Source organism: Sinocyclocheilus rhinocerous, unplaced genomic scaffold (assembly GCF_001515625.1).
Source record: "Sinocyclocheilus rhinocerous isolate Xijiao unplaced genomic scaffold, SAMN03320098_v1.1 scaffold382, whole genome shotgun sequence".
In the NCBI taxonomy this organism is placed as follows: domain Eukaryota; kingdom Metazoa; phylum Chordata; class Actinopteri; order Cypriniformes; family Cyprinidae; genus Sinocyclocheilus; species Sinocyclocheilus rhinocerous.
The window spans coordinates 1,009,236-1,033,591 of NW_015642829.1; the positions used below are offsets into that span (position 1 = coordinate 1,009,236).

At 36.7% G+C, this 24,356-nt stretch overlaps 2 protein-coding genes across 7 annotated transcripts; both read right to left on the bottom strand.

The window, feature by feature from the left end:
* Nucleotides 1–364: 364 nt before the first annotated feature.
* Nucleotides 365–2,728, bottom strand: LOC107756736 (uncharacterized). Of its 3 annotated transcripts, none has more exons than XM_016573947.1 (8): nucleotides 2,442–2,728; nucleotides 2,219–2,337; nucleotides 2,072–2,126; nucleotides 1,907–1,974; nucleotides 1,728–1,830; nucleotides 1,008–1,126; nucleotides 748–893; nucleotides 365–670 (listed from the first exon to the last, which is right to left on the bottom strand). In XM_016573947.1, exons 1-8 carry the CDS (start codon nucleotides 2,503–2,505, stop codon nucleotides 565–567), a joined length of 780 nt encoding a protein of 259 aa, XP_016429433.1. In that variant the 5' UTR covers nucleotides 2,506–2,728; the 3' UTR covers nucleotides 365–564. The 3 variants fall into 3 exon arrangements, with proteins under 3 accessions (XP_016429433.1, XP_016429432.1, XP_016429431.1); XM_016573946.1 differs by having other exon boundaries at nucleotides 2,072–2,132; XM_016573945.1 differs by having other exon boundaries at nucleotides 2,072–2,135.
* Nucleotides 2,729–4,445: 1,717 nt separating this feature from the next.
* On the bottom strand, nucleotides 4,446–22,671 carry LOC107756768 (mediator of RNA polymerase II transcription subunit 14-like). 4 transcript variants are annotated; one of them, XM_016574002.1, is made up of 30 exons: nucleotides 22,288–22,671; nucleotides 21,659–21,685; nucleotides 21,063–21,168; nucleotides 20,808–20,981; nucleotides 20,602–20,731; nucleotides 20,330–20,458; nucleotides 18,550–18,657; nucleotides 17,077–17,209; nucleotides 16,839–16,989; nucleotides 16,236–16,347; nucleotides 15,725–15,850; nucleotides 15,565–15,643; nucleotides 15,331–15,490; nucleotides 15,048–15,242; nucleotides 13,578–13,712; nucleotides 13,397–13,473; nucleotides 12,684–12,844; nucleotides 12,452–12,598; nucleotides 11,935–12,026; nucleotides 11,666–11,818; nucleotides 11,129–11,398; nucleotides 10,208–10,424; nucleotides 9,694–9,819; nucleotides 7,969–8,151; nucleotides 6,884–7,110; nucleotides 6,601–6,780; nucleotides 6,141–6,248; nucleotides 5,499–5,624; nucleotides 5,077–5,266; nucleotides 4,447–4,937 (listed from the first exon to the last, which is right to left on the bottom strand). In XM_016574002.1, exons 1-30 carry the CDS (start codon nucleotides 22,455–22,457, stop codon nucleotides 4,864–4,866), a joined length of 4,266 nt encoding a protein of 1,421 aa, XP_016429488.1. In that variant the 5' UTR covers nucleotides 22,458–22,671; the 3' UTR covers nucleotides 4,447–4,863. The 4 variants fall into 4 exon arrangements, with proteins under 4 accessions (XP_016429490.1, XP_016429491.1, XP_016429488.1 ...); XM_016574004.1 differs by lacking the exon at nucleotides 7,969–8,151 and having other exon boundaries at nucleotides 4,446–4,937; XM_016574003.1 differs by lacking the exon at nucleotides 9,694–9,819.
* Nucleotides 22,672–24,356: the final 1,685 nt, after the last annotated feature.

Here is a 24,356-nt window from a genome sequence, read left to right on the forward strand (position 1 = left end):
ACCGTATATAATCATTGAATATAATAAATTCTAATATAATAATAAATACACAAAATTAGAAGGCATTCGCTTCTGATCACCGTGTTTGAGTTTATTTTGCAACAGTGACTGAATGGCTTAGAAGGGTGTAGATATGAAATCACAGGCGTGATGCTGATGAACAATGCTAGCACCATCATGTACAGAATGGAAAGAACATGTGCAACAGTCACTTCAATTATACAGATGCATTATAAAATACATTATTGCACAGGTTTTTTTTTTTTTAAAGAAACATTCATTTTAATTTATGAAAACTCAGAAATCATGAGCCAACAATGCTAAAAATATCTAAAATGGTTCAAATAAATTACTCGTACGTGGTAGTACTCAGAATACACATTTTCCTTTTCATTTTTCAAAGTCTTATATATCTGGATCACATTATCACAGTCTTTCCTGTGGTCTATACAGATGAATAAATCGATTAACACAAAACAAATCTCTATAAATATTTTTTCAGGAGAACCACTTCATTCGGTGACTATTTCTCACCCTTCACTACAGGCACTGTAGATCCAACTGTTAGGAGAGGTTAGAGACAAATTCCATGACTGGATTGAGGTCTTCGGTGAGCTCTTCTGAGAGTGACAGTACCGTTGATATCACATTTTGTGTTGACTCTGACACCCTGTGAAAAGTAGATTCATTAATTATGCTGGATTACTTTTGCTTGACTCTAACAATTGGAAGCAAAACCACTCTCACCAGCTCATGTGACGTGCTGGCAACTGAGGATCCAGCTTCGACCCTTCCTCTTTCGAAAGAGACATCTTCAGCAGCTTGAAATTGGCCTCAATATCCTTTTTTATGATGGAAAATGGCAAAATATCTTTGAGAGAGTTTAGGACTTGCTGTAACAGAAACAAACAAAATGATACACAGAATCAACTTTCTTTGTTTTTTTTGTTTTTTTTTAAAAGGTCACATACTGTAGATAAAATGATGATCAAGTCAAACAAACTCACATGAATTGCTGATAGCTGATGTGCGATGTACTTATGACTGCCCAGATGTTTCACATCTTCATCTAACTGCTGACTGAGAACCAGCAGCTGATTCAGCCTCCCAATATGAGGAAAATAAGCTGAAATGATAAAACATTTCCCAATCAAACTGATTAATCAGCTATGCTTTATTAAAGAACACACTGATTAGGTGTAAATAAATCTTCCTGTGTTTAAAATATGTGAGATTCTAGCACTTTTTAATTGTTTGTTTGTTTTAATATTTGTATATATTTGTATATATTATGATTGTATATATTATACACATACTATAAATGTATTAAGGAGGCGAGCTCACTAAATATTTTTAAAAGATAAAAAATTATTTTTTTTAGAATTAACTTTTAACTAGCAAATGACTTTTATGCAACATTCTATGTTGTCTTTTATTATTACTATTATTATTTCCATTTTTGGTATGCATTTTATGTATACTAAATTTAATTTTTTATTATCATAAAGTGAATTTTTAATATGTTATATTAATTTACTAATATACTTGATGCTTTTTGTAATGTTTTTTAATTATAAAGCACTTTGAGCTGCATTTCTTGTTTGAAAGGTGCTATATAAATAAAGTTTATTATTATTATTATTATTACCCACATAGAGTCTCAAGCACTGGGCAGTGAATGTTACTGTACCCAATTATCATTCTCCCCATTTATTCTGTGGTCTCACCATCTGAAGGTGGTCTTTCCAACATGTCAATAGGGCTGCCATGTATCATATAAACTTCAACTCGAGGGAATAGAGTGGATAATCCTACAACTTCCAAATACTCCTAAAGAAATGGAAATAAATGAAAACACATCATCCAGAAATGATAACTGGGTTAAAAGGAATGGTTAATTGTTTACCTCAAGCTGAAGCACCGGTTCATTGGGATGTTCAAGGCACTGGTTCATCTGATATATTATCTCAGCCCCTATAAACAGAATCAAATTTAGAGGTTGTAAACATATTTGATAGCAATTACCAATTTCGATTTTTAGTAAAAACCATTATTTTATTCCTAAATTTACCTTGTTTTTGAAAACACTCAAACTCTTCAGGACTTGTGTCCTGTTTAAGCTGCTCCTGAAACTGCTAATTCAGATTAGACGTTTGAATGAGACAACATAAGATATATTCAGTGTTCAAAGATCTGAGCATCAGTGTAAGTGTCTCACCTGATGGACCTGAGCTCTGATCAGTAAGTCCAACTGGCTGCAGAGACACAGCATCTCCAGTGCCACCTGCTCACTGCTCAGGTGGATGGGCATCAAGGGCTTCCTCGCGCACACTTCAACTGCAAATATTACATAATCGATAAATAAAACATGAATGCATTCATATTCAGTCAGATGATCATTTCATTAAAAATGCAACTATTATTGAAGAGATCGGTATTACCTTTAAAATGTGGACTGTAATAACAAGGTTTGCAAAGCGGATCCGTCAGACTCACAGCTGCCATTTTCACCTTAATAATCCCACCGGTGACACAGATTCATGTGATTAATACTGTATTTATTGGTTTATTCATCCATTAATGGCGTTTGTCTCATGGCAAAGGTTGGGCTTTTCAGTGGTCCTCTCCATGGTGTTCATTCACACAGCGGCATGAGATGTAAACATAAACAAATCTGGTAAACGACGAGAAACCACGAAACGTATCGTTGTTCTGTGGATCTGCACTAAACTACCTGCCATAGAAATAGAATAAAGTGGTTAGAATAGCCATTTTTATGACACAAATGACTGAATGGGCGGAGCTTGGTCCAAGCGTTGTATTTCTTGCATGATGAGTCGAAATAGCTTCTTTTTTATTTGAACTTTAACATTGTGTATTTTTAATTTATTTGCTTTTAAACGTTTCATAATTATCTATTTAGGTAGGTTTACAAATTTTTGCAAACCGATAGTGAAGCAGCAAATACAGAAGTGGCACGAGGTGTTGTTTTGTTCTCTGCGCTTTTAAGGATGGGCCAACCACAGTCTGGGTGAGAATTTCTGAGGTGAAATTATGTTTTATGTCATACAAATAAATTTAATCGCCTATAATTTTTTTTACTTAACCCTCTGCTATTGTTAATTTGGGATCAAAAGTGACCGAACACGTGAAATGTAACTTTTTCTTATTTTCAGTAAAATCAATGTAATATATTTTGTTCAATAATACTTTTTCATGAGAGAATGAGAGAATTTCATGGTCCAAATAATATTTATGCAATAATTATGATCAATTGTGTAATTATGATTGATTTTTGAAAATAATCATTTTGTTTCTAATATTTTTATATTACTTTAGTTTTCAGTTATGGCAGTATTTCATGTTAAAATAGAGACAATGCCTTCAAAAATCCAAGTGCCATGTGGTGGGAGTAATAAAAGAAAAACACCTGCAATTCCATGGTTTAGCCACTAGATACCTATTTAGCCCTATATAAAAAGGCTTATAAATTCTCTAGTTGTTTTTAGACATAAATACTTACTTTTTTTAAGTTGTGGATTTGGATATATATTTAAACATTCTCAAAGACAACTTTTTGTAAAGGTATAGATTTTTTTGTTTGAAATGTCAGTTTTTGCATTAATTTTACTACAGTCAAACCTGAACACGAAGACATTTTGTTACACAACACCAAAATTCAACAAAAATGTAACAAAAATGAACAGGAATGCTTTATGATTGTTTAATCAATCTGATTTCAACCTCTTATTTAAGTCTTCTGGCTCAATTTTGCCATATTGGTACAGCCACACCAGTTCATTTTTGTGTGTATAATAGTGTGTTGTGTGTGTGTGTGTGTGTGTGAGTGAGCGACATCAGAAATGGATATTATATAATAGATGCTTTTTTGAACATTTTAGCAATTTAAAAATATTAAAAAAGGGTTTTTTTACACGGCACCCCGGTTGGGAAACACTGGTTTAGACTAGTGTAACCCCTTCCTTGGTGTCTGTGCAGTTTTTACTGCATTGTGGCTGAATTACTGATTTTATTTCACCCATTTGCAAAAACATGCATTGTGTGTTAGTCACACTAGTTCATACCATTTTAAATAAATTTTTATGTATAATTTCATACATTATATATTGTTCTAAAAAAAAAAAAAAAAGTACCCATACAAATTTACAATATACAATAATTAGTATTTAAATGCCAGACAAAGAAGGATAACTGTTTAATTTTGTTCTCTAAATATATTTAATTTCACTTTATCAATCAAAGAATCATTAATAAAAGGATGGGGCTATTTCCAATCTTTATTAAATAGTAATAAACATACACATGAAAAATCTTAAGACCTTTTCCATGATTCCAATGAATTATAATAAAACACTGCATATTTAGAAGTTTTATCACGCATATTTAAAGTGACAGGTATACTAAGAAATCAAAGTAAAAAAACAAAACATTTAAATAGTGTGCTGATAAAGAAAACAATACTTACACAGTACTGATATCTTGTATTACAAAAAAACAGACAAGAATTTTTCTGCAAAGTTTCAAAAAAATACAGCTGTAGTTAAAAAATTTTTCTATCACAATCATTTCCTCAAGAAGTGCATCTGAAAAAAATAAATCCGTTAGCAGAACTTTGCCAAGCTATTTAAAAAAAAGAAGTCCTGCTTTTGTCACAATTATTCATTTACATGCTTCGTAATACAAAACAGCAATAAGTTCCATCATATTTCTGCTCCTTTTTGTGACAATATGATACACCAGCAGAAGAGAACACCGGCTGCAGCAGAAAACCTGAATTTCCCTTGAGTTAGGGCTGAATTGATTTACTGATCAGTCTGGTGAAGTTTCCTAAGAGACACCAAGTTATGGCCGTCCACCAGGATTCAGCGTGAGATTAGCCATGAGCTCATGAACCGCTGCAAATATTGTGCACTCTCCTGTTGAAAAAAAAGGCTAGCATTAAAATTGATATGTAAATATAGAAACATTAAATGTTAAACAAATAACTGAGAAATATTATATTCTGATTTCCATATCAATTTAAATATTCATATTCAACAAAACAGATGTGCAAACCTTGTCGTGGTGGATGGTGCTCATTGAACCTCCTGAGGATGGAGCTGACCATCAGGGCCGCGGCTCCCGAAGAGCTGTGCTGGCGGGGGATATCAGCCTGCTGGGTCAGTCCAGTAGCCATGTCATACACAATAGGCACTATGATGCTGATGGGCTCCTGGGGTACCGGTAGCCTCTGGGTCAGCTGGAGCTGTGGAAGAGCATCACTTCAAGTTAATACATGTTAGGAATCCATAGTAAACTCAAACCACAGCCCACACACACAAGTTGCTGGGTGTACAATGGCCGGAATATTAGTGTAATAACAAAATTAGAATTCAGGACATGGTCATATAGGGTGAGATCATATTTTAACCATTGGGAATTGGTTGTATAGTTAAAGGAGACATTGCAAACCAGAATGGAATGATTGAAGCACTTACAAAAAAGAGCATCTTGGTCTTAAGCACCACAGCAATGGTTCCTGGTGGGGCAATGGGAGGAGCGCTGGGTGGGATGGTCAGACAGAACTGCACATTCCAATTCAGCTGGGCCGCTTGGTCTGGGAACTAGAGGAAAAACAATGGGCTAGTGAGCTTCCAAATGAACAATACCACTCAAAAGTTCAGGAAGTGATTTTTTTATTTTTTTGGAAAGAGGTCTCTTATGCTAACCAAGGTAAAAACAGTAATATTGTGAAAAATTACAATTTAAATACCTGTTTTCTATTATAATATATTTACGCATTTTATTCCTGTGATGGCAAAGCTATATTGTTGCTTAAAGCTTTACATTTTCAGAAGCCATTATTTCAGTCTTTAGAGTTACATGATGCTTCAGAAATCATTTTAAATATGCTGATTTGGTGCTTAAGTGATACTTTTTTTTCAGGATTTTTTTTTTTTAATTAAAAAAAAGGTCAAAAGAACAGCATTTATTTGAAATCTTTACTGACCATATTAATGTATCCTTACTAAATAGAAGTATTAATTAAAAATCGAATTGACCCCAAACTTTGGAAACGTAGTGTATGCTTGCACACGACCAAAAATAAAAAAAATTCAAATAAACATGAACGTGCTTACCAACTCCAGTTTCATGATGCGAACACAGTCTCTGAGTATGTTGGTGGGAGCTCCCAACAGCTTTGTGAAGGCATTTAGTGTGTTGTATTTAAAGGGTGGTCCTGCAACCTATGGTGAAAGTGAAAGAGAATGACTTGCATTTGCATGACTGCAGAATACCTGGCTTGATGGTATGGCCAAGATGGCCACTGAGTGAACAGATTTGCTTTAAATATGAAAAAAAAAAAATGCACAGTTAATTGCAACCAACAGAATAGTGAAGATAAGTGTTTTCAAACTAGTTTTAAACAGGTAGTCCCAAACTGACATTAAGCCAGTGTTGTTAAATCAGGACGAACAGGACATTCAAACAAACACATTACAATTCTCTCAGCTGCTACCTTCCAATACATAAACTGAACAAGAGGAAAATTTGACCTTCATGATAGTTAGTGAGTTGATGCAGTGAGTTTTTTCCTACCCTGGTCTCAAAGAACTTCTCCAGGACCTGCAGCTCCTCCTGCGACCAGGGTCCAGTGTTTTCTGGTGTGACTTTCAGCTGCAGAGTCTGGTAGGTTTTGGGGTTTAGAGCCACTCTACATTTAAGCACTTCTGTCTTAAACATGATGACGCCTGGTTCGTTGGAGTTCACAATAGTAAGCTGTTAAGAGAAGGTAATCGAGAGTGATGCAAATACAGTGTATAAGCAGAATCATATCACTCTGACTTGTTAAATTATGTGGTTATAACAGTTTCTGACTCACATTGGGTTCTAACTGTATGATTCTCTGTAGGTGGCGTCTCATGATGACAGAACCCAGGAAGCGCTCCAGAGGTGAGCACAGGTAGCTGCCCGCCAGCCCTGGCACTGGGCATGGCATGGGTGAAGGCAGAAGCAGCACATGTAGTTTGCTGTGGGTGAGGATGGTGGGAATAGAAGCGGCCCAGGACCGCTGTGGCAGTTTACGGGGTGGAGGCATTGCCTGTGAACCTAAACACAAACACACATAGTGATTGATTGAACAAAATCAACTACTGCTTATTGCTGGAAGTCATATGAAATGCAAATAATGTTAAATTCTCTCATTTACACTACTTTATTTTTTGGGGGGAAATTTTTAGTTTTATTAAGCAAGGACATGTTAAATTGATCAAAAGTGACAGTAAAGACATTTATAATCTTACAAAATATATACAATATATATATATTTTTTTAACTTTCTATTCAACTAGAATCCTAAAAAAATTATCATGGTTTACACAAAAATATTAAGCAGCACAACTGCTTTCAAAATAAGATGAATTGTTTCTTGAGCACCAAATCAGCATAACAGAATTATTTCGGAAGGATCATGTGACACTGAAGACTGGGGTAATGGCTGCTAAAAAATTCAGTTTTGCCATCACAGGAATAAATGAGTAAATTCAATTTAAATTATGTAAAAAAAAAAAAAAAAAGCTATTTTGATGTTTTTGAATTTTACCTTGGAGAGCATAACAGACTTCAAATACATTAAAAAATCTTTACAAATCAAATTTTTTAACGTCGAACCTAGGACAAACTAAGTAATTATCGGGAGGATCTAGGTTATATTTTACCCCAAAATCAAAAGAATTCATAATAAATACTGAGCCATCTATTTTTGATGTCTACCTTTACAACCATCAAGATACTTTTCATTGCAGCAAAGCCAATTAAGCAGAAAACCTCTAGCTGCAATTTAATAATAATAATAATAATTCTCATTACTGTAATGTGGAAAAAATATGTATATTTAAAAAATAAGTAAAATACTGATCTTATCTTGTTCTGATAAGATAGATCAGTCTTTAGACTCTCTGGACTTACTGGTACCAGCTCGAGGAGAGTGGGATGGGTCTGGAATAGGTGAGTGCAAAGAAGGGTTGCCTGGTGACATGCCAGGGATTCGTGCCCCGGGGGAGGGTCCAGAGACCTGCGGAGAACCTGGCCATGGCCCAACCCTTGGGCTGGCGGACACCATCGTGTATGGTGAACTGGGGTCAAGCGTTCCTGCAACACAAATGAAAGACATTTGGACCATAACTCACCATCTCAAGGAGTGTCAGCTTCCATCGATGTACACAGATTTTACTCCATGGCAGTAACGGTGCTCAACACAACCCCACAAAAAGACACATCCCTACTGCAAAGTCAGAGCAGCTTCTATTAAGTACCGTACAATTATGATTTTGTATGATTAACACAAGGCAAAAGTGATTTAAACTGATTCACTTTCACATTAATTCAACTGCAGACCAATTATGATATTTTGAAGCATCAAAATGTACTGAATCGGGACGTACTGTGACTAATGTTAGATAATTGACAATATTGTACAAAAATACACTATCATTCAAAAGTTTGGGGTCAATAAGTTAAGAAATTAATAGTTTTAAAATACATTTATATTACAAAAACATTTCCAATTAATGTTCTTTTGAACTTTCTCTTTCACCAGAGAATCCTAAAAAAATGTATCATGGTTTCAGCTTTCTTTCTTGAGCACCAAATGAGCATGATTTCTGAAGGATCACGTGAAGACTGGAGTAATGGCTGCTAAAAAAAAAATAATAATAATAATAATTGCATCTTAAAAATATATTAAAATAGCAAACAGTTATTTTAATTGTAATATTATTTTACAATATTACTGTATTTTTTAACAAATAAATGCAGCCTTGGTGGGCACAAGTGACTTCTTACACACCCCAAAATTGTGAATAAAATAAAATAAAATAAAATAAAAATTTTATCAGTCAGTCAAAGAAACAGAGAGAAGCAAGAAATAATCAAGAAAGTAGGGATGTGCATCTCATGACTCAGGCCGATACGATACGCATCTCGATGCATAGCCAACGATACGATACATTAAAGATACATATGAAGCAGCTACCGATGCGATGCGATACGATTCACCCTTGTTACGATGCAGTGCGATCAGATTTTGATTCGATTCGATTCAACACAATGCGATTTGATGCAATATGATGCAATGGAGAAAATATGATCACTTTTAATGCCTCGAGGCCTGTTTCATAAAACAAGTTTACCAAATAAGCCAGGCTTATTTCAGTTAGCAGCAGCGGTGATGAGAGAGCGCACTTGAGCAACAGTTTAGAGAGGAGAAATCAATCTACATATAAAATATTGGTTACAGATTATTGGTCACTTTCTAAATAATAAAAGTATAGCGCATCCACTAGTAATTATATATAAATAAATCGGTTTTTACCGATGCAAATATGTTAGAAACGATGCATCGCGATATAAATGACAACTTGTAGCCGATGCACACTTTTTAAACCGATGCATCGTATCGTTAACTTTTTATGCCGATGCACCGAGCGAATCGGGGAATCTTCCCATCCCTACAAGAAAGTATCAAGCAAGTGCTCATTTAAGCTGACTACATCCTCCATGCAGAAAGTCGATCGGTAGCAATAAATTCAATGTCTTTCACCAGCCCATCAAAGACTGAAAGCCCTGGACCGCAGAGGTAAAAGGGAAAGCCAATCAACAAAGCCCTGGAATCCAGGCCTCCCGTGCACTTACCATGTGGGCTAGCAAAGTTGGAGGTCTGCCCCATAGAAATGCCCAGAGAGGAAGGAGAAGGGGTGGGCCCAAAGGGAGAAGGGGCCCGCAGAGCTCCGCTAGGGGAATTGGCCGCGTGGATGTTTCCTGGACACAATTAACCGATCAGTGGCCTCATCAACATCTAACAAGAGCTTGTCTCTCCCGTTCCTTCATGCTCACTTTCACACACGCTGCAGCTAAAGCGGAACAGGAGCTGCAGACCCCGAATGGAGATGGTCAGACATATGTATGACTGTGGGCAAGCTTCTTTGTGAGGTTGCACGGTAATGGTGCAATCAAACACAGACTGACCGGTAAAAGCATGCATACCAACAGACAGGAAGAGCTGGTGGGACGCTTTTGCAATGAGTGGGACACCAATGAGAAAATGCTTCCTCTCATTTTGTTTCCCTGACTCCATGGTGGCATGACCAGAACGGCACAGGAAGCAAAATGACAAGATTTGACAAGATAGAAACACATATTTATTTACCTGGAGACTGTGTTGTTATCATTGACGGTGATGGAGGCACATGGTATGGGTTGGGGGGCGATGTGAGAGGTGGATAAACCCCTCTGCCTGGAGGCTGCGTCTGGGGGTGGGGCATGAAGGTGTCATCCATGCTTATCGGGGAGGGAGGGTTGTCGTCCTCGTTGACCGAGCGTCTGCGGGCGTCTTGGTTACTATCCACAAACATGTTCAAGAAAGTCTGCGGAAAATCATAGGAAAAGTGACAATTACGGCCATGCACACCTCTACTGCAGCGGTTAAATGGACAGTCTAAATGTCTGGAAGTTGTGGCCAAATGGTTAGAGAGTCGGACTTATAACCCAAAGGTTGCGGGTTCGAGTCTCGTACCGGCAGGGATTGTAGGTGGGGGGAGTGAATGTACAGCGCTCTCTCCCACCTTCAATACCACGACTGAGGTGCCCTTGAGCAAGGCACCGAACCCCCAACTGCTCCCCGGGCGCCGCAGCATAAATGGCTGCCCACTGCTCCGGGTGTGTGTTCATGGTGTGTGTGTGTTCACTGCTGTGTGTGTGCACTTTGGATGCAGAGCACTAATTCCAAGTATGGGTCACCATACTTGGCCACATGTCACGTCACTTTCACTTTCACTTTCAAAGAAAAATAAATGTGTCATAATTTACTCACCCTCAAGTTATGTTTGCAAACAAACAGTTTTGGTTCCCACTGACTACCATTGTATGAAAAAAAATAGGCCTATGATGGAATCAGTGGGAATCAAAACTAAATTTCTAAAACCAAAATTCTTCATAATATCTTCTTTTATGTTCCACAGAAGAAAGAAAATCAAGTACAATACAAGTTTGGAATGACATGAGATGATGACAGAATTTGCTTTTTGGGTGACTATTCCTTTAATATGTTTAATATTTTTGATCCACCCACCTTCAGTCCAGGGGCAGGATAGAAACCTTCAACTATCTTGGTATTGTCAAAAAGACTATAGGCCCCATCACGGATAGCCACTACACCTCTGCTACGGCAGTAGATGTCAATGCAGTACATGTTGCGGAAGGCCAGACGGATGTGAGTGGGTGACTGAGGCAGGATGGAGAAGCACTGGTATGCCGTATTGGTCCTTTGGGTGAGACCCAGCATAGGCACTGTGGGTAGCTTGTTGATGGCATTTAGAGGAGCTTGAGTGTCTGAGAGGACCTGAGAACAGACAAGTATGTGAGAATACTACCAGCAGCTGCTAATGAATAGCGATATATTGCCAATATCCACTCCAAATCGGTCAGTTAACAATTTTATGTTTTAAAAACATATTGACAATATGTTTAATGTAAATAAAAATACAATATGGTGAATATGAATACAAATACAAATAATACAACTACAAAATACAGTTCAATGACCAGTGACCGCTTGAATTTTAGTAAGTAAATGAAGTATGACGTTTAGTGTCAAGGCTCTAGATACCTGTAGAAGTTGTACTACATTGGGTGTCTTGTTGAACATTTCTTGAAGTTGGTGGAGAATTATGTTGTGACAGTTGCTACAGCCTGAATTGGGCCCCACAGTCCCCAGGGCCAGATGGTAACGCTGGGTTACTGAGTTCCACTGTATCGTCACCTGAAAGAAACAGGAACTTGTAGTAAATTAAACTAGTGTGATTTAAACTAAATCACTAAATAAAGAGATTAAGGACCTTTAACATCTGCATTTTAACAAGATGAAAAGGTTTTTACCGAGCTGCCTTTGGTGTTGCCATAGCACAGAACCAGCTTTCGGTAATTGTACAGCCGTATCTCTGAGAAAAGGCTCAAATAGGAGGGCATTTCTGGAAAATGTAGATTATTAATTACAAGCAATTCCAAGTTCTTCAAACCATTCATAAGTCAAGTATTTTTTCATACCTATTATAACATTCAAAGGTTTGAGGTTGGTAAGATTTTTTAATGTTTATGAAAGAAGTCTTTATGCTCACAAGTCTGCATTTATTTGATAAAAAAATAGTAAAACAGTAATATTGTGAAATTATAAAAAATTAAAATAACAAAAATTAAAATAATTTTTTTTTTTTTTTTAATCTATTTTAATATATTTGTATTCCTGTGAAGGAATTTAAAATAGTTGTAATAATTTAATACTTCAAATGTACTATGGCACCAAAAGAATACAAATCATAGCTAGCATGGTTATTACAAAAACTCAAATTAAAATGCAAGAGATGCAACTAGTTAGACTTAGAACAGAGGTACCTACCAGGTAAAGCGCGTGAGAACTCCAGCACACATTCATAAAGCTGACTAATGCTGTTCCAGTCATTCAGGAACATCTCCACCACCTTCCTGCCACCCACCGGCTCCGAAAGAGGATTCTCATAAGTCAGGTAGACATGCCGCGTGGAAGCTGAATTGAAATAGACAGAAAATATTGTAAAAGACACATACTTAACTTTTTAAAAAGCTGTTAGAGGAAAATTAACTGTCTTTACCTTGCTCTTTGTTGGCTGTGCTGTTGAGTGGACAACTGGAGAAAACTAAATCCGCCACCCATGTGCGATTATTCCGGCCCTGTAGTCTGAACGTACAGTCCAGCAGGGAGCGCTCCAGAGCTTTTCTCGTTTCCTTGCTCACTCCCTTAAAAGGTGGAACTCTGAGGTAGAGAAGGAAAACAATTGGTAAACTACCATCAAAAGTTGGGGTTAGTAAGATTTTTTAAATATATTTTTGAAAGAGGTCTCATCCTCTGCAGGCTTGCATTAATTGGATTTTTTTTTTTTTAAGTAAAAACTGCAATATTGTGAAATATTTTGTATGCTAATATTTTTTATAATTGAAAAATAATGTTTTAATATATTTTAAAATACAATTTATTCTTTTGACACCAAAGCTGAATTTTCAGCAGCCATTACTTGATGCTCAATAAACATTTCTTATTATCAACATTTAAAACAGATGTGCTGCTTAATATTTTTTTGTGGAAACCATTATACATTTTTTAGAATTCTTTGACAAATAAAAAGTTTCAAAGAACAAGCATTTATTCAAAATAGGAATCTTTTGTAACATAATAAACGTCTTTCAATATCAATTTAATGCATCCTCGCTGAATAAAAGTTTTAAGTAGTTATGCATCTATCAAATAAGCCAGTCTGGTTTATTAACTTCAGAGATGCTTGAATTGACAACCAGAGATAAATCTTACTTCAGAATACGTATGGCGTGGCTACAGCCGTCTCCTTCGACCTGAACCCCTTGATGAGGAATCTCCATAATGGACAACTGCGAGAATAAAAGACCATTCAGTAAACACAAAATGTGACATTTACAACGAATAGCTTCAGATAACATAACCCTGCTTTCACCATCTAAAGGATATGCAGTACCTCACAGCGTAATCCGATGAGAGGCATGTTGGTGTCACACATGGCCACCAGGTGGGCCAGCTCCTTACTGAAGGCACACATCTCTCCTGACCTCTTGGGTTTCTTCGGTTCAATGGCACTTTGCTCTCCTGACAACTACGGAGTGACCAAAGCAAGACTTCATTACATACAATTAAAAGCTGAACAGCACAAAAGAAAAGGCACCCGCTTCACCTCTTTAAAAACAACACAAAGTGGTTTAAAGGGGTCATATGACATTGCTAAAAAAGAATTTTTTTGTTTGTATTTGGTGTAATGTAATGTGTTTATGTGGTTTAAGGTTCAAAAAACACATTACTTTCCACATACTGTACATTATTGTTTCTCCTCTATGCCCCGCCTTTCTGAAACGCGTCGATTTTTACAAAGCTCATCGTTCTGAAAAGCTCTGATTGGCCAGCTATCCAGTGCGTTGTGATTGGCCGAATACCTCAAGCGTGAGACGGAAATTTTACGCCCCTTACCATACTGTGATGCCGTGTCCCAGCCGGAGCGACGAGACAAAAACATTAAAACCCATTATAAACGAGGCATTTGTTGCATCCAGTGGGGACATAATTACTGATTATGACTTATACTGTCTTTTTACGCATTGCCTTGCGTATCGCGCTGCGTAAACATAAAACCATGTCTGCATTTGTGATCGGAGAAACAACAAACAACAAGCGCTACTCTACACTGCTCAAAACTCGCGTGCGAATCATCAGTGGCAAATCCTTTAAATATGAAAACGTACTTACAGGCTGTGAGTCAGCATTATTTGTCAGCATCATAGACTGTATAGGGTCAGCATGCGCACTGAAGGGGAAACAGGGGAACTGAATTCATCGGAACACCGGCGTTGTAGGCTACTGGTTCAGGAAACAGTCCTCGTCTTCCGTAAAATGCAGTGCACACATCTGAATATTTGGGTTGAACTGTTCTGGAACGGTGTTGTAAATACAACTTAACCACTGATTTCTAGTTGTGTCCCCTTTTGGAAGGCCAAACAAAGTAGTTTCGCTTTCACAACAAAACACACAGCGTCTCCAAGACATGGCGGCGGCGGCAACAATACTACAGCGAGAATCAAAGTTACGCTTTCTTTCCTTGCGTATACATTTGGCCGGTGTTATGCAAATCTTCCCACATCGTGACTTAGACATGTGGGGGCGTTTGAACGAGGCGTTTTAGGAGGGCGTGGACGAGTTAACTTTAATAAAGAATATCTCTTTGGGTTTGAGACTTTAGTCTTTGCAACTTTAGGGATCTTATCTATTCACGAACAGCTTGTAACACTCCAAAGAGAAAGGAAAACTTGAAATTGCATCATATGACCCCTTTAAGTTGTTGAAGAAAAAGCTAAGAAATATTTTTAGGTACTACAGAGTATGATAACGTTTAACAATAATGTTGAACACACAGCTCAGTATATTCCGTTGAGTATCCCACCTTCCTCTTGGCCCCAGGACGAGCCATTCGTCCAGATGAAATGTCCTGCACAAGCTCCTCCAGGTTGGGCTTAAACTGCTGCAGCAGCTGAGCAGAAGGCAGTGCATCCTCACTCTCAATCTGACTCACAGACAGGAAGTAGTACTTATACAAGAGCTCTGTTGGATTGTTGGACACATCAAACATCTCGACCACCTGAGGAAAGTCGAGATAATGAAATGTTTCAAGTTTACACAAAAGCCTTTATGTGTGAGATAAATACATTAAATATTAAAGTATTTACAATATAGTATTGTGGGAGGCGGGTGAGTTTGATGAAGAGGCGATGTTTTGACAGGTTGCCCACAGGATGCGTGGTTAAGTTAGATAGGTGAAGAGTGTCTGTGCACAGTGTGGGAAGATGTTTCACAGACTGTCGACATCTCTGCTCGCCCAACCAGAATCTGTTCAAAACATAACAACATCAGCCACTGTCACAACATGAAACACACCAAGAACGGGTAGCTTGACTGCTTACTTTAGCTGTTGTAACCATGTGACGATGCGCTTCATGTCATCGTTAATATTCTTCTCAACATCGTCCAACATTGACTGATCTGGAAATAAACAAGCGAGGCAAGTTAAGCAGTTGATTTGTTTAAATGATCTGATGTGTATCCAATGGATATGTGACTAACCGACTCCATAAAGCATTGGCTGAAACATTCCCGAATGCAAATCGACAAATATGTGGAGGCACTCAGATCGGCCACAGGGCTCCAGTATTGGTATGACTAGTGTGGGCAGAGCAGTCTCTATGAAGGCTGAAAAATAAACACACAAAATGAATCCTCTTAATGCATATAAAATAAACAATTGATTTAGATTTTTTACGTTTTCTAGTTGAAGAACGATAAAAAAATGAAGATAAAGAACATTAAAAAATAAAAAATAAAATAAATTATAATTTTAAATTCGCACAATATTATTTTATTTACAATATCAATAATAACAGCATGAAAATAGATCCTTTTGAGATTTGCTTCCCTATACAATATAACACAGCCTCTCGTAATTTTTTCCTTAATTGTTGTAAATCAATTTAGTAACCAAGCAGTAGGCAAAACATTATATTCCATCTCTGAAAAAAAATTAATAAACGCAGCAAGCACAATCATGGTGAAGATCTTTGTGGTGTAAAATACTCACAGTTATCACTAGGGTTACTACTTTTTAGGATGGCTTTGAGTTCTTGCAGTTTCTGATGCGAGCGGGCATGTACACTATCGATCAAAAGCTTTTCAACCGAGAGATGATCAATCTGAAAGAATAGCCCACAAACAAACATAAGCTTTTATCCTCATTACAGTTATTATACAGAATACATTCAAAAGTTTGGGGTTGGTAAAAATGTTTTAATGTTTTTGAAAAAAGCTTCACTTATGTGAGAAGCCGTTACTCCAAACTTATGTGTCATATGATCAATCAGAAATCATTCTAATATGCTGATTCAGTGCTCAAGAAACATTTCTTATTATTATCAATGTTGATACAGGTGTACTGCTTAAATAAAGGATTCCTTTAAGAATAAAAAGTTCTAACAAAAACCTAACATTATAAATGTCTTTACTATCACTTTTGATCAAATTAATGTATCCTTGTTGAATAAATTAATAGTATTAATTTCCCACAGACCCCAAACTTTTGAATGGCAGCATATATAATCTAAGAAAAGCCCATACAATGATCGTCGTTATGGAGCTATCAATGCTACTATCAACAAAAGAGATTATTTTAACCAATGATACTCACCTTCATGGCTCTTTCCATTAATCTGGAATCGCAGGCAGGGAGTGGAGGCTCATGGGAGATCTGTAATGGCTTGGATCCATCGGTCTCATCAATTCTGATGGTAACCTTGTGCACAGGTGCTGTGCCAGTCTTTCTACCCAGGACCTGTTGACTGCAAGGCAAAAATCATGAGATGCAAAACCAAAAGAGAAAAATTCAATTAAACCTCTGTAGCAAATTGGCAAATTATCAAACCTACTTCCAGACAGACAACGTGAAGCACTTGGCAGGGACGTAGCGCTCCACCTGCACTAGATCACCCCACCGTTCTCTGATCAACATCAGAGTTTGAGAGTGCAACACCTCCAGCTGCAGTGATAGGCAAAATGAGTCTAATACCATTCATTAAGGAAACGATTTTGATTTGTTTGCTTTTTGTCACTACATTTATTTTTTTAAAGGGGTCCTATTATGCTCTTTTACAAAGTCTTGATTTTGTTTTGGGGGTGTGCTTGAACATGCTCTCATGCTTGGTGGTTCGAAAAACGCATTATTTTTCACATTATTTACATTATTAAAATACCTTTCTCCCCATCCTGGCACAAACGGCTCGATTAGTTCCGGCTTTGATGAAGGTCCGCCTTCCGAAAAACAAAATGTGTTGTGATTGGTTAGCTGTCCCAGTGCGTTGTGATTGGCGAACAGCTTAGACGGTGTTTCAGTACTGCCACGCCCCTTGCTCCGTCTTTCAACAAAAGCTTTTTGGGCGAATCCGGCAGGCACTGCACTCCATGTTGTGGAAGCTGTCCTCAGTAAAATGCGCAGCACACAATAGCAAATTGGGGTTATAATGCTCAGGGACAGAGTTAAAAAATAAATTGCAACCACTGTTTCCTGACATCATCCGCTTTCGGAAGCCCAAACAAAGACGTTTGGGCACGGAGGTGAAAAAAAACAGCGTTTCAGGCGGTCGCGCACCGGACGAGAAGCGCAACGTCGCGTTGCGTCACATCTTTAAAATTCAAATACATTGTTTTCTATGAGTGTAGGCACACCGGCGGCACCGTTCGGCGTCTGTCCACGGCGCCCAGCTACGTCGTGTTGGACTTGTAAGAATTGTTCTAGACATGCCGAAAATTTGAAGCTACAGCACAGAAGCTCTTCTTCTTCGTTTTCTCTGATGCACTAACTCTGCAGCAGCACTTCTTCTTCGTCGTCTCGTCTGATGCACTCACTCAACCAAGCGTTCTAACCACAACCTCGCCCCCTCCCCCCCAACCATTCGTGTGATATCACAAAGCCCGGAAACCAATGCTGTAGTCCAAACGAGCCGTTTGCTGTAGCTCTTGAAAAGAGATTTTTTTTAAACGAAATATCTCCCTTTGGAGTGGACTTTGAGATTTGTAACTTTCTAGATCTTTTTTATGCCCAAACATACACACTACACACTGACTAAAATTAAAAAAGTGAAAAAGCATAATAGGACCCGTTTAACAAAACTTCCATTTAATAGTTTTGCTGACTTGACTATTGTTCCAAAAGTATTCTGGAAAATACTGATTATAAAAATGAGTAGATGTGTCTAAACTGACTAGTAGTGTATTGCAAAATATCTGGGCTGGTTAAACAAAAGCTATGGTTTTAACCCCAAGCATGGGCTGTTAATTGAGCAACCAATCAAACGTTCTACTAAATCACAGAAACCAATCTTAGTCTTCATCTGAAAGGATACGGAGGCAGTTGTACATGTCCTGAAGAGGCTTGTCATCTCCAAACAGTCGAGACTGCACCAACTCGTGGATATAATTCACCTGCATGCTGTGTACCAATGCCCGTCCATCTAAATAAATCATATATTAATACTTATTAGTAGTACTTTAAAACATCTATGAATTAATAACTATTAATACATTTTTATAATTATAAACTAAAAGGATGCCTTAAATTGATCAAAAGGGACAGTAAAGACTTTTACATTGTTACAAAATATTTGCTTCAAATAGGGCTGCATGATTATGACAAAAATCATAATTGTCGATTATTCCCTTGCAATTGTGATTATTAATTACGATTATCACAATTTACACTGAATGATGTTAATACCATTGTTTGAAGCAACTGCATGCCGTATTTTTATATGAAAATAAACAAGCTGAAAACACTCAAACTGAACAACTTTTATTGCTTTTCTATAGAATTAAGCCTCAAATGTCAACTATACATTGAATTGGTTTCTTCTTTAAATAATAATAATAAAAACAAGTTCAAATATGCATGGCATTATATAAATGAAAACAACGGAAAAACCCTTAAGGTAGGCCCTAACCTGTAGAAAGAAGAAGAAAAAAACACTCAGAATAACATAAGTGGACTTCGATTAATTAAAGTAAAAATATGAATGGTTTATAATGTTATACTAAAACTAAAATGAAACAATGGAAAAACCCTTAAGATAACCTGTAGAAAAAAAAAAAAACATCTTAAGCACGCAGAATAACATAAGTGGACTTTGAACAATTAATTTCCACTTTGAACGATTACGTAATTGTAGCATCCGTAATTGTAATCGCAAATTCAATTAATTGTGCAGCCCGTTTCAAATAAATGCTGTTCTTTCTTTCTATTCATCAAAGCATCCAGAAAAAATTTATCATGTTTTCCACAGCAATATTACACCGGAAAACTGTTGATAATAATAAGTAGTTCCTAAGCACCAAATCAGCATATTAGAATGATTTCTGATGGATCATGTGACACTGAAGACTGGAGTATTTGGCTGCTCAAATTTTTAAATTAAAAAAAAAAAAATCCCATCAACGAAATAAATTACATTTTAACATATATTAAAATACAAATCAGATATTTTAAATTGTAATCATATTTCACAACTAGGGATATGCCGGTATCAAATTATCATGTTGCGATTAATTGCTAATGCTTTTATCACGGTATACGGTATTATCACGGTATTGCAATTTAGTTGAAATAAAAGTGCTGTCATAATACAGTATAACAGGTTTAATAACATTTTTCTTATAACAAAAATAACTGAACATTTAAATGCAATAAAGCAATACAGAAAATGTATAAAGTTAAAAGTTTTACACAGATTAAAGTGCAAAAGAACTATAAAGACCAATAGGTATCACTTTACAATAAGACCTCATTAGTTAACCTTAGTTAATGCATTAACATTCGCATTACCGAATACCGGCACAAGTCTATTCACAACATTACAGTTTTTACTCTATTTTTGATCAAATAAACAGCCTTGATGAGTATAAGAGAGAGTCTTTTTAAAAAACATTTGAAAAAATCTTACCGCCCCCAAACTTTTGAACGGTAGAGTAAATAAATAAAAAATATATAAATATATAAAAAAAATATATAATATACATTTATTTATTTTATACATATTTAAATAAAAGATAAGGAAAACAAGGGTACATGCACAGGGGTTCCATGATATATTATTTCTTATGTCTTATTATTACACACTGAGTACATCTTACCTCCAGTTTCCTTGTCTTCAACTAGAATCTCTAGTTTAAGAAGTCTCCAAGGGATATCAGGATCATCCCCCATCACTGTCAGTGTGGCTTCAAATTCCCCCTCAACTCGAAACTTTACTCGCCCATTGGCTTCACAGGCAAAGAGATCATAGAAACAAGTAAGATCATTTATAATCAGAATAAAACACACCGAAAATATAGCAGAAAAATGTTTGGAAACATACTTATTCCAGGGCAAAATCCCCAGTAGATGTGTGGAGCTTGTAACTTACCCACAGTTAAGTTGGCCAGTTGTGGGGGCAAGTCAGTGGTGACTAGTCTGTGTCGCAAGATTTGATTCAGCTGATTTAGCGTGGTCTGCTTCTCTGCTTTGGTTATAGGGTCGGGAGGAATAATTTTGTCCTGAAAAAATAACACCATTGCCGTTTATTTCCCACTTATAATATCCAGCTCTTGAACACTGTGTTTGACTACTCACTCGGATACACGTGGGCAGACGTGGGTAAGACCCTGTGGTCAGTACATCAATGGCGAAAGGGATGGCAAAACTAGGCAAACGTGCATGCACCAAAGCGTCCCTGGCCAGTGATGCCAGTCGGTCAGCCGTGTCAACAAATAAATAGGCTTGTTGATCCAGAAATGATGAGATCATCTGCAAACAGAGCTAGGAATGAGGACTACAACAACAAGAACGAAAATAACTCCGAATGGAAGCGCGAAATAAATCACGTACCGCACATTTCTCCACCTTCCCAGCATTACTTGCCCATTTCACAAGAGCAAGCAGACGTACAAAGAGCTGCCGTGTCCGACTGGCAAACTGAACGATTTCAATTTTCCTGTAAGATATGGTTTAAGTCAGTTACATTCATATGCAAGCATAATGTAACTCAGGGGTTTTCTATCTTTTAGAAGCCAAGGACCCTCAAATCATGTGAGGAACCCACATCTTAAAATTTAAAAAAGGCATATATACAGTTTTGTGTATAAAGACCTAATTTGTATTGTAAAAAATTAATGTTATCAATATGTCTAAAATATTATTTGGAAAATAAATAACATTATTGCAATTGTTTTTTTTTTCTATTCATTATAGCAGTGTACTTTATTATTACTTATTTATTCATACATCCATTCCTTTACTCATTTATTTCCTTATTTTAATCTAAGTAAATAAATTAGTAAACGTTTCTTTTTACCTTTTTTTCTCTAAACTTTTCCATGAACCCCTGGCACTGCCTTGGGGCCGTCATTTGAAAACCCCTGGTGTAACCAAATTGCATTCATGTTTTTGAGAATCTAAGTGGAAACTCCATGGCAGTTTCTTACCTTTCCATGTCTGTTTTTCGAGGAAGTCTGTAAAAATCAATAAAGGTAAGATTAAATAATATCAATATCAAACGACAGCACAAAAAATTTTTACATCTAGACAACTTGGAAGACGTAAAATAAAGATCCATAAAGGCCACAGAACACGAAAATATGTATCTCCATATATGCTCTAATTATATAAATTACAATATACTTGATATCAATAGACTTGTTCCATAGATAAAACTTAACACCTGTGTCATCCGCCATATCCACCATAAATTCACCTAGGCTGTTATAAACAGAGTCACCACTGAAGCCCCATTCAAATAAACTAGCTTCATGTTAAAATATTACTTTGCCAAGACAAATTTGATGTGGATAACCAAATAAACATAGCCAGGTAAGAAGTCATACATGGGTCAGCAAGAGTTGCAGCAACATCCCCACATAATTTATACACCCCAATATAATCTCTACCAACTTAAAAATCAAGATTTATACATGAGCTGACATGATCTGCAAAGCAAAACATTTGTCAAGGAAACATAAGGGCCACTGCTAAACTAAATCTAACTTTATTTAAACATGCCTGACCAATGACCATTCAACACAACCAGAACAGGTCTGATCTCTCATGAACTCACAGCTCAGCCAGTAGAGTGATCTCATGGTAGGTTCGCTGCAGCAGAAACTCGATCAGGAGGCTCAGCCGGACTCCTTGAGTGGCCGGGGCTCCCGGCGGAGGCTGCGGGGCTGAGGTCGGACCCCCGGCGGGGACCAGCTGCCCGTCCGAACCGATTTGAACTGGAGCCATTTAAAAAAAACAACGGTAGCGATGAACGGCCACGGATCCGACCCTTTCCACTCGCGTTTACCGCAAACTAGTTCGAAAGAATATTATTTTACGTTCGTCCTAATGTATATAGGCGGCGGGAACGATTTCAACCCATGGAGAAAAGAAGAAATGAGTCTGTAACATGTTAAGATGTGGAGAGCTGGAGCCCCGCCATCACCCACTAGAGCTGAAGCAGGAAGCAAAACTCTTCTTTCCCTAAATGGCGCTGGATAAATTATTTAAAATAAAAGTCTAAAAGCCAAAAACGTGATTTTAAAAAGATTAGATTTGTTTTATTTCCGTTCTATTTCTTTCACAGTACATAAAAACGAAAGACTAACTTAATTTTTAAAAATACGTTTTGTGTCTATGAGGAGTCAAATAAAATTTTATGCAACAGTAGCTGCTGAGTAGGGAAAGCTTAGGGGACCTTTATTTTGCCAAGGTACACGGCCAGAAAGAATATCCGGTTTGGAATATATTTGTATTTTTTTAATGCATCAAGCATGACAAAATAAAACTAGTTTTTAAAACTAGTTAATGTTACGAAATGTACGCTAATTATTTTCCTCAAACAACTTTAGTGCTATTCGGTTTTTTTCATTCTTAACAGGACTTCTGAAAACTAAATATCATATCGAGAGAGAACGAAAAATTATGGATGAAATCAAAGTCCCTTTAAATATTCTATAGTCTTTGATGAAATACTTTGCCAAAATAATAATGTTATTCCAAAACCACATTTATTCAAATGTTTTAAATGTTATGTTTGAGTTGTTTTTGCATGCAGTTTTATTTATAAATCTAATCAATACATCTAATCAGTATTGGTTGGTTACTGTAGTCAAAAGTGAAACCAAGTGATAAATATTGGTGCAATTCATTAATAAATAAATAATACATTTTTATAATAAATATATGACTCTAACTGTTTATTAAATTATTATATCATACGTAATTTCATATAATAATACCTCTAATAGGGTTGGTCTTTACTAGGGATGGCTGACGCGAAGCGCAGATGTTTCGAAACACTGCTCCGAAGTGTGATTCGAAACACCCATGTCACGTGACTAAGGCGAATCAAAGCATCGGGGCTTTTCACAAGTGTTTCGAGACCCGAATCTGCTTTGGTACAGTCACTGCCCTTGCCCTCCAGAATAAAATAGAACATCCCAATCAAATGAAGGGATTTGTGGAAACTGTGGTTCCTAATTATTGTGATCCAAAATTTGCCTCGCATTTCAGGATGAAAAGACAAACATTTCAGGTGAAGGATAATCCACTTCTTACCTCCAAGTCTGTGTTATGATCTATATGACCTTATTATTTTTACTGTGAGTATTAGGCTTATCATTATTGCTGATCACTCTTGTTGTGCTATGTTATTGTAATATTTACCATTATATAATCACAGGGGTATAGAAAAGTTTATGAAAGTGTCACTCCACAATACAATAGCAAAATATATAAATATGTATAGTATTTTTATGTTACATTAATCAGCATTTAGCACCCAATAGAAGACATTGCAATTACTATCTTTAATACCGCGTGGTTTACATACATGTTGCTGCTGATTGGGCTGACATGTTTGACACACCCACCAAACAAGAGAAAACTATGAAGGTAGAATGACGTCAAAAAGATTTGCATGTGCAGGGTAAGAGTTGTGGAAGCTTACATAAGACCGTAAGCGTAAATAAAATTTGCATACGCAAGAGAAGCTTTGTAAAGGTGTAAATCGTGTTTCAAGCAAGAAAAAAATATTTGCAGCATTTTACTGTTACTCCTAAATGTAATTCATGTATTGTGAAACTGCAGCTTCATGCTAACGCAAAATAAATATGATCTGCATGCTTCTGACTTCCATTTTTC